The sequence below is a fragment of the Nicotiana sylvestris genome, chromosome 4 (assembly GCF_000393655.2).
Source record: "Nicotiana sylvestris chromosome 4, ASM39365v2, whole genome shotgun sequence".
NCBI lineage: Eukaryota > Viridiplantae > Streptophyta > Magnoliopsida > Solanales > Solanaceae > Nicotiana > Nicotiana sylvestris.
The window spans coordinates 67,576,246-67,590,640 of NC_091060.1; the positions used below are offsets into that span (position 1 = coordinate 67,576,246).

The 14,395-nt window shown below is 36.5% G+C and overlaps 1 protein-coding gene across 2 annotated transcripts; it reads left to right on the top strand.

The window, feature by feature from the left end:
* Positions 1-1,154: 1,154 nt before the first annotated feature.
* LOC104234951 (BTB/POZ domain-containing protein At1g67900-like) lies at positions 1,155-5,639 on the top strand. 2 transcript variants are annotated; one of them, XM_009788606.2, is made up of 5 exons: positions 1,155-1,420; positions 1,723-2,229; positions 2,305-2,374; positions 2,450-3,694; positions 4,961-5,639. In XM_009788606.2, the coding sequence occupies exons 2-5, from the start codon at positions 2,171-2,173 to the stop codon at positions 5,423-5,425; spliced, it is 1,839 nt and encodes a 612-aa protein (XP_009786908.1). In that variant the 5' UTR covers positions 1,155-1,420; positions 1,723-2,170; the 3' UTR covers positions 5,426-5,639. The 2 variants fall into 2 exon arrangements, with proteins under 2 accessions (XP_009786908.1, XP_009786909.1); XM_009788607.2 differs by having other exon boundaries at positions 2,035-2,229.
* The last annotated feature ends 8,756 nt before the right edge of the window (positions 5,640-14,395 follow it).

Here is a 14,395-nt window from a genome sequence, read left to right on the forward strand (position 1 = left end):
TTTTCATGTGTAAACCCGGCCGGTGGATTTTGTATCCGACACATGAAATAAGTTAAGTGTAAGTCTAAAGGAAGTAATCAATAAATTAAATAGTCAGTAATTTAATTTGATTGATTAGTATCTGAATCTTAACATGGGGAGTTAAATAAGGTTTTATGGAAGAATTTCGAAATTGAACTAAGGATTGCAATTACGAATTTTTAGTGGAATAATTCGTAATTTATTATGATGGGAATTAATTTCAGAATTTCGAAATTAATATCATAATAGGAAGCCTTGTTAATTAAATTCTGTGGTCTCTACTGTGCCTAAATAATAGAAAATAGTGGAAACTGTTACTTAGTGGGAAAGAAAACATGGAAACCGTCCCTTAGTGGGAGAAGGAAACCTAACAGGTTTTGAAAACGGTTTTGACCTAAAAACGCAGGTATATATATGGATATAAGGGCTGGACGTTTGGGATGTGATTCTGACTGCGGTTTCTACTAGAATTTTGCCCACCCAAAATTCTCTATTTTCGGTTATTGTTTGGGTAACACAGTAGAAGACTGTGGAAATCTGCTGATGTGTGGTATTAACTGAGGAACTGAAGAACGACATAGATTTGTTGTGTTTACGCTTCAAGAGGTAACCCTAAAATCTCCATACGTGCTAGTTGTTTAGATTACACGTGAATAAGATTCTGCTATTGCTTCCGCTGTGGTATATATTCCAACAGCCACCGCCAAATACTAATATGCCATTCGATTTTTATCAATCCTAGGTTTAATCAATTGGACCACTTCAAGTTCAATCAGACCATCACAATATGATTGATTCGTTGTAAATATAAAGATTATAAAATTGTAAAAGAAAGTGTGCAATTTTTTCTAAGAAGAATCCAATGCAGAAAACAAAATTGAGTAACATTTTCAACTACCATTGAATGTATTTTAGCCTCACAACAAAATTATGACGAAAGACTCCTTTTTTTTCCTTTCCTTTCTTCACATGGAAAACTAACTTCCATTTTTCACCTACAAATAGAAACAAATGATATTCATTACGGCCTTCTTGCTTTAAATGCTTGCTGGTCTGCTTATGTTGATATATTAAAATGATATATTAAAAGCCGTAAAGAAAATCACTATTGATTCATATATCATGAACTTGAGGCCCTTAAATTAGAATTGATGAAAGCAAAGATTGAGGGTGATACACATATCCTATTATTTCTTTTCTTCATTTTTAATCTCTCAGTCTTCCCTTTATATCATTACTTGTTTCCATATTCTTTTTCCTAATTTGACTAAAATAATCCAAGGGCGTAAATTAGGAGTAGAAAAGTTGCTGAGGTAATGATGAGAAGGAAGGGCACTAGTCGGCGTGGCTTTTTCTCTCATTACTAGCACGCTGGCAACAGAAGGATACCAAAGTTAAGGTAGTGACTCTTAACTCTTCACGTTACAAAAACCTCAAAACATTTTCAAGAACTGATTTTATAGTTCTTTGGGAGTACTATAATAACCTGAAATATTTCCAAGTTTGTATAAATTCTTTTTCTTTCAGATTTCGCCTTTTTTTTTAATTTAAAGTTAATTTTTTCTTATATATAACTAAATATTCTTCTGGCTCTACGTTTCTCTTAAAAAATTGATTTGTGTTTCTATCATCCTTTGATCTTGATGAGATTTTTGAGTGCCATAACTTCTTCTCTTGGAATGTCTAAATCAAATGGGGTAGAGAATTTGACTGACAAGACAAGGATTTGGAAGTGCTTGATATTCTTGGTTCATGACATTTTGGCTATGATTAATATAAATTGAGGCTCTGCTGGGAAGATACCAACAAATACAGAAGTTCAGTAACTCCTTTGTTTCGTTAATTATGCCTTCCTCCTACACAGTTCTTTGCCCTTTTCTCTTCTCTTTTCCCCGTTCCCTTTAAGAACTATTTGGGGTTTGATTAAAAAAAATTCTTGTTTTGTTTACCAAATATTTTGTCAGTATAGTTAGTTGTTGTTTTTGTCTTTCCGACAATATCTACTGCTTGCAGCTGGAAGAGGATCTTTTCAAGGTAGGGTTGTCCTAAAAAAGGTGAAGTTTTCAACAGTTATGGAGATGGTTTTGTCTCTCTAACTATTCTATGGTCTAAATTTTGCTGAATTAACAAACAAAAAGAGACCTCAGATATGAAGTTTATGAAACTAGGATCTCGGCCTGACACATTCTTCACTACCGAGGCTGTTAGGTAACTTCAACTTTACTTAATCCTGAATTAAAGAAAGATAATGGAGTAACCAATCTTTTTCTTTACTTGATACAGATCAGTCTCCTCAGAGATTTCAAGTGATCTCATAGTTCAAGTAAAGGGTAGCAGATATTTGCTTCACAAGGTTTAATTCTCTACCCAACTCTCTTCTTTTGTTATCTTTTAAACCTTGTCATAATCTGTTTTCTTGAAAAAACAGTTTCCCTTGCTGTCCAAGTGCTTGAGGCTGCAGAGACTCTGCGTTGAGAAAACCTCTCAACACGAAATAGTCGAGCTACAAGATTTTCCATGTGGCATAGAAGACTTTGAGTTGTGTGCTAAATTCTGCTATGGAATCACCATCACTCTCAGTGCTCACAACATTGTTTCAGTACGCTGTGCAGCAGAATATCTACAAATGACTGAGGATGTAGAAAAGGGAAACTTAATTTGTAAACTCCAAGTATTCCTCAATTCTTGTGTTCTTTCAGGTTGGAGAGACTCAATTGTGACATTACAGAGCACCAAGGCATTTCCTTTATGGTCCGAAGAACTTGGCATAACAAGCACATGTATTGAAGCTATTGCATCAAAGGTTTTAGCCCATCCTCTCAAAATGAATTTGTCACATAGCTACTCGAGAAGAGGCGGAAGAGATGATATTTCTTGCAATGGATCACAAAGCCTAAGGCATAATAAACCTTTATCCAAAGACTGGTGGGCTGAAGATTTAGCAGAATTGAGCATTGATCTCTATTGGAGAACCATGATAGCCATTAAATCAGGTGGAAAAGTAGCAGCTAGTCTTATTGGTGATGCATTGAGAATTTACGCGTCTCGATGGCTACCAAACATATCAAAACATGCAAACCTTGAGAAGAATAAGCACTCTGATTCAGATTCAATTGGGAAATACAGGCTGCTTTTGGAATCAATTATAAGCTTATTGCCTACTGAAAGAGGAGCTGCTTCTTGTAGTTTTCTGTTGAAATTGCTTAAAGCAGCAAACATTTTAAAGGCTTCCTCTTCATCAAAGATGGAATTGGCAACAAGAGTTGGACTTCAATTAGAGGATGCTACAGTTGGTGATCTCTTAATACCTTGTGTATCAAAAACAAGTGATACAATTTATGATGTGGATATAATTATCACCATATTAGAGCAGTTCATGTTACAGGGTCAGAGTCCACCAACAAGTCCTCCAAGAATGAAAGAGGATTTTGTGAGAAGAAGATCTCGGTCCGCCGAGAACATTGACCTTGAGTTTCAGGAAAGCAGGAGATCATCTTCAGCATCACATAGCTCTAAACTTAAAGTAGCTAAGCTTGTGGATGGATATCTCCAAGAGATTGCCAGCGAGGAAAAGTTGCCTCTGTCAAAATTCATTTTCATTGCTGAAGCAATCCCAGAATTCGCTAGGCTTGACCATGATGATCTTTACAGAGCCATTGACATCTATCTTAAGGTAAATTCGAGATTACATCATGCATATCTCTTTCAATTTATTTTTTAATTCATAAAATCAAGAATTCAAGAATAATTAAGTCTACTTGTAGTTCCAGAAACTGAAATTCAAGTAGAAGTAGAAAGGTACTATTTGAAGATAACCTAGATGTTAGAAGATACAATGTGGGCCAATTTCATTTTAGCAGGTAACCAACTCCTTAGACCACTGAAATTTCTCAAGTCAAGATCCTGTCAAAATCAGGAGGTTTAATTCATTTTTTTTTACTAGGCATAGTTATAGTCAGGGGCGGATTTATGTATGAGATTGTGGTGCCACGCCACGCTTGGGTAAAATGTTGTGTATACTTTAATATTTTATACACAATTCGTATATATGATGGTTTGCACTCACAATCACAAATGTACTCTAGGTTCTGTGGTCGCTGAGCAAAACTCCCAAAATTAAGATACACGATCGATACTCATTTCTTGCGTTCCTATGCCAATTCATCCTTGTTCCCTGTTCTTTCTTCTCTTTTTGCTCCTTTTTTATTTCATTAATTTCCTTATCTTTGGGTTCCCTCCTCTTTGAAACCCATTTTTATTATTTAATAAATTGTTTCCTTTATCTTTTTGATCTAGCACTTCAAAATGTTACTTGAATGTGATTTTAATGTTTTATCTTTTTATCCATCTACTGTTATTTTTTCTCGATATCCAACATTTTTATGAATGATGATAGGATTAATAGCACATAATATGTAGATTGAAGGGGTGTACTTGTTAATTTTTAATTTTTATTTTTTATTTTATACTTTTTAATCACATTGAATAAAGAAAATTAGATTAGATTGGACAAAACTTATTCGATTTGATGATCATGTATTTACTTATGATTAAAAAATTGTGTACATCGAGTTGAATTAATGGATCGAACCGATTAAATGTACACACTAATTCAATCTCCTTTATTATTGGTAGGTTCGCATTAGAGACCGTGGCTTCAAATCCTGGATCCGCCTCTGGTTATAGTATATGTAAAATCCTTTTTTTTGGGTGAAGAAATTGAACATGAACAATGATGACCATTCCTTTTTCTGATTTAACACTTATGTAGACTTGCAACATACCGAATGTAGTTTAAAAATGTTTTGTCTTCTCTCCCGTTCAACATGTTTCACTTATTTTTTCTAGTTACTTGTAGTTATATATCTTGATTTAATTGTTTTCTTACCGTATCATTGTACAGTAGTTAAACTCTTCCCTTCTTACTATGAAAATGCAGGGGCATCCAGGTCTGAACAAGAATGAAAGAAAGCGTTTGTGCAGAATGTTAGACTGCAAAAAATTATCCATGAAAGTGTGCATGCATGCAGCTCAAAACGAATTGCTCCCATTAAGGGTAGTAGTTCAAGTTCTGTTCTTCGAGCAAGCTCGAGCCACCATGTCTGGTGGCCATATAACTGAGCTCCCCAGCCACATCAAAGTGCTTCTTGCTAACCATGATGACATATCAAAGACTTCTGCATCGTTCAAAATGACACCTGCAGATGACCAGTGGAGTGCCTCAGGCAAGCTTTCAACACTGAAAATGAAGCTGGCAGAAAATGAAGATTTGGATGAAAATTATGTTGATGGAAATGGGACATCCTCACGAATAAAAGCTTCCTGCATATTTCCTAGTCGACCTAAGAGAATGTTCAGTAAGTTATGGTCCAGCAATAGATCAGTTGCAAGTGAAAAGAACTGAATTTTATTTGCTTAGTTTCTTGGTTAATAGCGTTTGGGGAAGGGCAGGGGGCTATTTCAAGGGTAAAGTATACTCTGTTCGCCACAATTCTTGCCAGTTAAATATCTATTTATCTCTTTCGTTACTTCTCGGAAAACAAGTTGTAATCTTTATGAAAGGAAAATCCAATGTGAATTATTGGTTTATCCTATCCAATAAAAATATTGTTGCGGAAGATCGTGAGTTAACTAGCACATAATCACACATAAAGCACATAAAAAAAATATGAAAATTTAATGAGGTTCAGCTAAGCCTCATTCTCGTGACAACAAAAAGAGAGAATTTTCCATTTATCAAAAAATCTCCTCCTACAAGCCCTATATATAAATCTCAAGTAATCATAAACCTATAATAGAATAGTTTTCCCAATTCTACAAGAATAATAGGTTTTCCTTTCCCAATCAATTAGAATAATGTGTTTTTCAAACGTAAAGGCATTATGGGGTTTTTTTGAACCCGAAAAAAAAGGCTTTCCTTTCCCAATCAATTAGAACAATGTGTTTTTAAAACGGGTTTTTTTTTCTTCTAAAAAAATGAGAAAAAAAATTCAAGACACAATTAACAAATTTTTCTTCTAAAAAAATGAGAGAAAAAAATTCAAGACACAATTAACAAATCTTCCCCTAGGCTTGAATTCTCTTTATCAATAGGAATTACATCTCCTTGCATAGCCCTTAGCCGTTGCAAGGACTCTTTCCATCATGAACACATCAACCAAATCTAGGAAAAGCCTAAACTTATTAAGAGGCTCAATCTTTGCAGCCATAATATTAATCGATCAATTTGGTTTTGCACCCGAAAGAGCTTTTGGATAGCTATTAAACTGAAGCATAACAACGGTCTTTACAAAAGCAAATCCTACAAGACTTGCATATCCAAGAAGATTCCTATCAATTACGTTTGTAAGCCTTTGTGATCCATTAATCACTCTCTTTCTGTTGCTTGTTGCAATGGTAGTTGGTTTCTTTTGCACATGTACATATGTACACGGGTAAAATCGAGGCTAATGAGTACCACGATTTTTTAGTGGGTCAAACGAAATAAGGACATGACTACGTGGGATCAGAATCGAAGCTGGGAACTTCTCGTATTATGGCCCGAATGGAGTACTCACCACCGCGCCCGACAAGACAACACCCCCGAACCCCGTACGAGCTCCAAGACCTCAGAAAGCACTACAAACGGTTGAACACGACTAATAGATAATCGCGATATCCGCACCCAACCGGATATCACGTCGCGGATCTCGCCCGATTCTGGTAGCATATCAGTAATTGACGCACAAAGAGGAATTTTTACTTCTTTTTTTCAGAATTGTACTTGGGGTAAAAATCCTCTACTATATAAAGGGGAAATTTCTTATTCAATAGACACACTGTAACAGACATATCAAGGCAACACAAATTTTTTCTCTGCTTTTTAGTTATTGAAAAGTTCTTATTTGATCATATTTCTTCATATACGGTTGGCTCCGATTTGAGGGTACGGTCGAGGACAGAACTATTGTTAAGCTTAAATTCGAGCCCGGACTCAACGTCACAACTGGTTTGATTATCCATAGTACCTTTAATTCTTTTATCTAACATTCTTGATCATTTATGTTGAATCAATCCACATATCTTTAAAATCGTGTATAAACTCAATTGTTATCCATTTTAAAGGTAAACAATTTGGCGCCCACACTGAGGCTAAGGATAATAGTGGTGATTTGATATAAATTTCTATAACACACTCTATTTTACGCTTGTTCTTTAAGTTTTAATTTTAGGTTCTCTTATTGATGTCAAATTCTCTGTCTAATCAATTGAACGTTCAGGCTGAATCTGGCCATTATGGCGAAAACAACGACCTAGTGCCTAGCAATGAGGTCCCCCAGCTAATCCCAATGAAGTCTTGTCTGCCGATCTAATCGACGCCAATTCACAAGTCGATATCGACGTACATTTGCCAACTGACCCCGAAAATAGCGTCCGTAGAGGCCCTCGACCAACAGTCTGAGAAACGCCTCAAGGTGAAGGTGATTGGATAAGTTTGCGGCTAATCTTCGAAATTTTCCAGACTCAAAAGGCAGCAATAGCATAGCTAAAGAATTAAAGCCACCCTCTAGTAGGGTGGATCCCGAACGATCCCGGGAGAATAACGAAGAAACGAGAAAACCACCGAAAGATCGGGTGAAGCTGAGCCCGGGGCCAACCCCAGGATAATGAAAATGCTTGAAGCACTAATGAAGAGGGTGGAATCAAGTGAAAAGAAAATTAAGGAAACGATAAAAAGGTGGAAACATATAACTTCAGTATAGATCAAATCCCGGTAGCACCCCGATATTAAAAGGATCGAATTCCAAGAAGTTTATCCAAAAGCCTTTCTCTCCGAGCGCTGCACCAAAAAGGATCCCGAAGAGGTTTTGTATGCCTGATATTCCAATGTACATCAGAACCACAGGTCCAAACGAGCATGTGACCTCCTATACATGCGCCATCAAGGGAAACGACTTCGAAGAAGATGAAATCGAGTCGGTTTTGCTAAAGAAGTTTAGGGAAACCCTATCAAATGGAGCGATGATATGGTATCACAACTTACCCCCAAATTCTATTGATTCATTTGATATGCTTGCAGATGATTTGGTGAAAGCACATGCCGGGGCCATCAAGGTCGCAACCAAAAAATCAAACCTTTTTAAGGATAAGCAAAGAGACAACAAGATGCTCAGGGAGTTCGCGTAAAGGTTTCCAATAAAACGGATGGACTTGCCTTCGGTCACTGATGATTGGGCCGTTCAGGCATTCACTCAAAGACTTAACCCCCCAAGCTCCTTGTCTTCGCAACAGCTAAAACAAAATTTACTTGAATATCTGGCAGTAACTTGGGCCAACGTCCACAATAGGTACCAATCAAAAATCAGAGTCCAGGACGACCAACTCGGGACCCCTTCTGGGTCCGTGTCCCTATTAGAATCGACGACAGGTCTAAGAGAGTCATCAATCATGAACCAAGATCGATCCGAGATAAGTGTCAACCATATGATGGAGATCGCAAGGGAAATGGGTCTGGGCATCACTCCACGAGGAACGAAAGGAGAAACGATCGTGGGCCCAATAGCCGAGGTTTGATGAGTAAAAATGGTTTCGACAGATCACTCGGGGCCAAAGAGGCACTAAGATTGTTGGAATATAACATCAACGTCAATGCTTCCAGTATCGTGTCAACCATCGGACATATCAGGGATACCAAGCGGCCTCGACCATTACTGTCTGACCCTAACTACAGATATCCTAACTTGATGTGTAAGTATCATGGAACTCAAGGCCACAAGACCGAGGATTGTCGGCAATTGAGAGAAGAAGTTGCTCGGTTGTTTAAATAATAGGCATTGTCACACCTCCTTTTTACGCACCCGAAGGTAGTACAAGGGATTTTTTCCAATTTAAGTGACATTATTCGAAATGGGATTATTTATTCATTTTTTGTTCAGATTCGCCACTTGGGATGGTTTGTTTCTGGTGTCCCAAGTCACCGGTTCATTTTAAAATCCAAAATTGAGGAAAATTCGACTTTCCTTTTGAAGTATGCGAACCAGAAATTCTGAATAAGAAATTCTGTTAACGCGAGGGAAGGTGTTAGGCACCCCCGAATTCCGTGGTTCTAGCACGATCGCTTAAACTATTATAATTGGCCCATTATCTGATTTTAATACATGTTTTAGCCTATGGTATATTTTAAACTAATTAAATCGCTTTTAATTATTTTTAAGGAAGATTGCAACGCCATCTAAAACGCGTCTTTGGGCCACGCCACATGAAATGCACCCACAATCCAAGACACATTTATTTATCGTTGTTGAGATTTGGATCTGGGTCACATGAAATACACACCCGAGTTTAGGAAAGTAATTTTTAAAATAGCGCGCCTAAAACAACTATGCACTATCAACTTTGCGAGGGCCATGGAAAATTCAACTAAATAGTGCACCTCGATTTCTAAGGATTAAAATTAATTAAATGAGGGCCATGCATTTTGAGATTTTATTTGGTACGGCACACCTCGATCCCAATTTTAAAAGAAACTTGAAACTAAGCTTTTGAGGGCCATAAATTGTACATTTGGTTAATATGGCACACCTCAAACTAATTTTAAGAGGCTAATTAAGTAATTAATGAGGATTGAAACATTCTAATTATTTTAGCTAAAGGTTTGACCTTACTTGTTAACCAATAGGTATCGTACTAGAGACCAATTATCTAAAGGAGATTGCAAAGCTGCATCTGATGAAACAGAAGATAGGCCCAAGCAGCAGAAAGGGTAAACGATCTATTACAAATGCCCTCAGGCTTTGGCCCAAATAAACCCAAATTGGTGAAGCAATGAACACCTCATGGGGTGCGTAATTGAATCTGAATTTGACCGTTCTTCAGCTGGGCCAACGTTAGGCCCAATTTTCGTGATCCAAATGATTCATACCTAAATCACATAATGCAAATCAACTGATGTTAACATGGAACATGAAGTCAAATTAACAAACTTAAACTCTGATTTTAAACATTTAACCCAAATTAACTAAGCTAAATTTCTAATTTTATCTTTCATGCATCCTTGAGTTACATATGCTATCAGAAAAATCCAATAGCCAAACGAATGAGCTGCTGGGCTCAAGAAATTAGCCCAAATAGCAACAACAGGCCATTTTCCCTTGCAAATGACTTCAGAATCCAAGGCTCGATGAGCCCAAACACTGTAACGAACAAGATTGAGGATTCCAGTCTCAACATCGAGTCTATACTAAAACAAAACGACCCTTTGCACTCAAACACAAACTGTTAAATCTCATCACTACCCAATAACTAATACACCAGTTTGAATACTACTAAGAATACATGCTTGACTTCAAACTGACAAATATTCATGCTTAAACTAAAGTTACAAACACAACATGAAACTTCAAACCAACTAACTCTTTTTCAATACCAAAAAGTAACAAAATCTAGAGGATTAACCAGCACCCAAACTCTTAAAAAGCACACATTAATTTGTATAGCATATTAAGAGCAAAGGAAAACTGAAAATAACGTGTACAACTTTAGATTTACTACAGAAAGGCTACAGGAATAGAAGAAGCAAAGAAGCAAAGATCAAAACAATTTCGCATTCAATCAAATTTTCACTCGAAGAGGCATGTCTACTGTCAATAGCCATCCATAGTTTACATAAATACCTGGAAATGGAAAGGAAAAAAATTTGAAGATTCAGCAGGAGAACAACAGCAAGAAACTCAACCAAAAGAAGCAACAGCAGAGTCAGCTAAAACCCAACAATGAAACCGTAAAACCAAAAACCAAACAGCTTCCAAACCAAGCATTTAAATCCCCAGAATCAAACTATTTTTTCAACCAGGTGCAGGAATTCGAAGTACTTCAGAAATTCTAGCTAATAGGGAGGATTAGAAAATCTAAACTAAACAGAATTTGAGTTATTTTAAACAGAGAAATATGATGAATTCATAGTTAATTCAGAGTTCTTCTTCAGGTCCTAGCCATTTCAATTTTTCAGTGTTTTTGGTCTCTAAAATCTTCTCCTTGTTAATGAAGAAAAAGTGCCATTATAGGCAAGGTTTTAGGGCTGCAGAAATAAGTTAAGTTTTGCACCCAAATCCTTTTGAAATTTTCATTTTTGCTTAAACACCCTTAGTTTAAAAATCAGACTTTCAAAATAACCCCAATCCCCAGCTTCCTAGAAGTTTCCCTAGTCTGTTACAAATGATTCCCCACATAAATTTCCTAAATTAACCTTTAGACCTACTATTTTTACTTTAAGACCAAATGAGTCGAACCCAATAGCTCAGCTAGACATGGGCTTAGACCCGACCCAAGAACCCAACAAAACCCTTGGAGTGGGGTCTAAATTATCCTCAAGGCCCAAGCAACAAAGGGGATCCAAACTGAATCAATAATTCAATTCAAACAAGGGAAAACACTTAAATGATTTCAACAGCTAAAACTTAAACAAATGACTAATTACTAAACATAACTAAGCAAGGAGTTAATTAAGTTATTAAATAGAGATAAACTAAGCTATGAGACTGAGAGAAAAAGAAACAAAAGGGAAAATCAGAAACTCAAGATATAAAACTAAATAAAAATGGATCAACAAAAGCGGGCACAATTTTAAAAAATTGAAAAGAGGAACTGAAAATGAAACGGAAATAAATACAAACAAACAAATTTACCTAAGGGACGAACTAAGTTCGAAACTAATTTCAGTCAGAGGGCAGGCTCAAATAAAAAGAGAAAACAAGAAGAAGAAGAGGCGAGGCAAAAGAACGAACAAAAAGGCAAAGAAGAAAACTCACCGATCAAAGCTCGAACTCGAGACTGATATTCCGAGTTAAACCCCTAAATACTGTCAATCGTAAGAACAAGCGAATAGCGTTATTTTGTAATAAAACCGACCCTGAATACTCATGAGAACTGGAGAAACAACCTTGCATGTATAGATTTGGCTTTGAGCTTTTAGGGCCCGAACTTTAGATTTAAGATTCGAGGAGTTCTGGCAAGAGGTTCGAGGGAAACCAATTGTAGATTAAGGGAGAGGGAGCCATGAGGGTTCTACGGTGTTAATTTAGGGTGGTTTGGAGGTGGCGCCGCCGGACGAAAATGGCAAGGATTTTAGGGAGGCGGCTTAGAGTTTCGTTTGAGTCTCTGAAGAGAGGGGAGATGAGAAAGACGATGAGAGGGGGAGGGGTTAAGGGTTCGGACAGTTAAATAGTGAATGGGTCCTTAGTTCCGGACCGTTTGATCAACTGAGATCAACGGTTCAGATGATGAGCGACTAAACGACGTCGTTTGGTCAATGACAAAGGCGGATCGGGTAAGGAACATGGATCTGGGCCAATTGGTTGTGTTTGGGGGGGAATAACGACTTGGGCCTGGGGAATTTGGTGAACTTGACCCAAAAATCTGGTTCTTTCAATACTCTTCCCCTTTTCCTTTTCAATTTTCTTTTTTTCTTAATTCCTTTTCTTTTAAAAACAAAAATAAAAATAAAATCTAACTTAATTCCTAACCCAAATCATCCTACCAAATTAAATTAATTAACTCTAATAATTACCACAACTAATTAAACACCAAATTAAAGGAAAACTAACGAAATTCAAAGCTAAAAATTAAACAATGCAAAATAAATTATTTTTGTGATTAGATTTTTTTTATATTTTTGTAAAACACTAATTGTCACACCTCCTTTTTGCGCGCCTGCCCCGGAGGGTAAAATGCGCGAGGGAGTTTTTCCAATTTAAGTGACAATATTCGAAATGAGATTATTTATTTAATTCAGAGTCGCCACTTAGGAAAGGTTTGGCTTTTGGTGTCCCAAGTCACCGGTTTATCTTGAATCCCAAATCGAGGAAATTTTTCGACTTTCCAAATGAAGTCTGCGAACCAGAAATTCTAAGTAAGGAATTCTGTTGACTCGAGGGAAGGTGTTAGGCACCCCCGAATCCCGTGGTTCTAGCACGGTCGCTTAAATTGTTATAATGGCTAAATATCTGATTTTAATACATGTTATAACTGGTGTGCTTTTATTAAGTTTAAACCGCTTTTATTATTATTTTTCTATAGAATTGCAACGTCGTGAAAATGCATCTCGAACCACGTCACAATCAATGCACCCGTAGTTGTTAACACATTTCGACTCCGTTGAGATTTGAATTTGGGTCACATAAATGCGCACCCGAATTTAAGAATGTAATTTAATTAAGTCGCGCCTAAAGAGTCTAACGCGTTATTATCTTTGGGGAAGGCAGTGAAATTCACTAAACAGTCCATCCCAAATTCTAAGTATTTATTATGATCAATTATTGAGGGCCCCGCAATTTGCATTTTTATTTGGCGAGGCTCGTCTCATTATTTTTAAAAGGATAATCTTAGCATGACTACATTTTCTATTTTTTGTTTTCTAAAATAAATGAAGATAAGGTCCTACTTTATTTACATACTTTCGAGTTATTATGGTTAAGTTTCAAAAGTGAGTTGTTTAAGGAGTTTGCATGGCAACGCATAGAACATTCTACATACAGACAGTAAAAGAAAGAAAAGACTACATTAAATTACAACTTCAAATCTTTCTCATTTGTTTGCATTCATGCCTCGAGTGGCTTACAAGATGAACCAGTGTATCAGTTTGTGTACCTGGTATTTGGGAAAGCAAGGAAAGAAGATGAAGATCAGTAGAAGCAGCAGTAGTGTAAATACACAACAACAACAGCAACCCAACAGCAACAAATTCGAATCAGATTCAAGACCTAGAAAACTTTGAGGAAAAACTGAACAACTCAATAGAATAAAACCAAAGAGTTTGTAAGCAAACTAAACAGCAACAAACCAAGCGTGTATTAAACCCGAAACTAAACTCGCTTCTCCCTTTGTTTTTGTTTTCATTTTAAAAACTCTCTAACACTCTTGAGATTTTTGGAATGTCTTCCTCTCTCAAAATAATCCTCAAAAATCTTTCAAGTTCAGTCTAAGTTTTTTCTTTGAAGTCTTCGTCTTTTATGTTCAAGTCCTTTAAAATGTGTCAAAATGATTCTATTTATAACCAACTCTAGTCTTGAACCCCTAACCCAAAATATTCCCCTCAAAGCATGCTTTGTTTCCTACTTTCTTAAACAAATGAATTATTCCCCACTATTTTGTGTCTTGTCCCCCATTATATTAAACAATTATATCAACCACACCTCATTACATCTTGTCCCCCATGCTTAACATAAATAATTACATTATTCCCACCCCACTACATTATTTCTTGTCCCCCATTATATTAAATAATTATATCAACCTCATCCCATTACATCTTGTCCCTCATGCTTAACTTAAATAATTGTTCAAATGTTCAATTCCAAAAATACCCCTCCGACCTTACTGCAATTACCATTTTATCCCT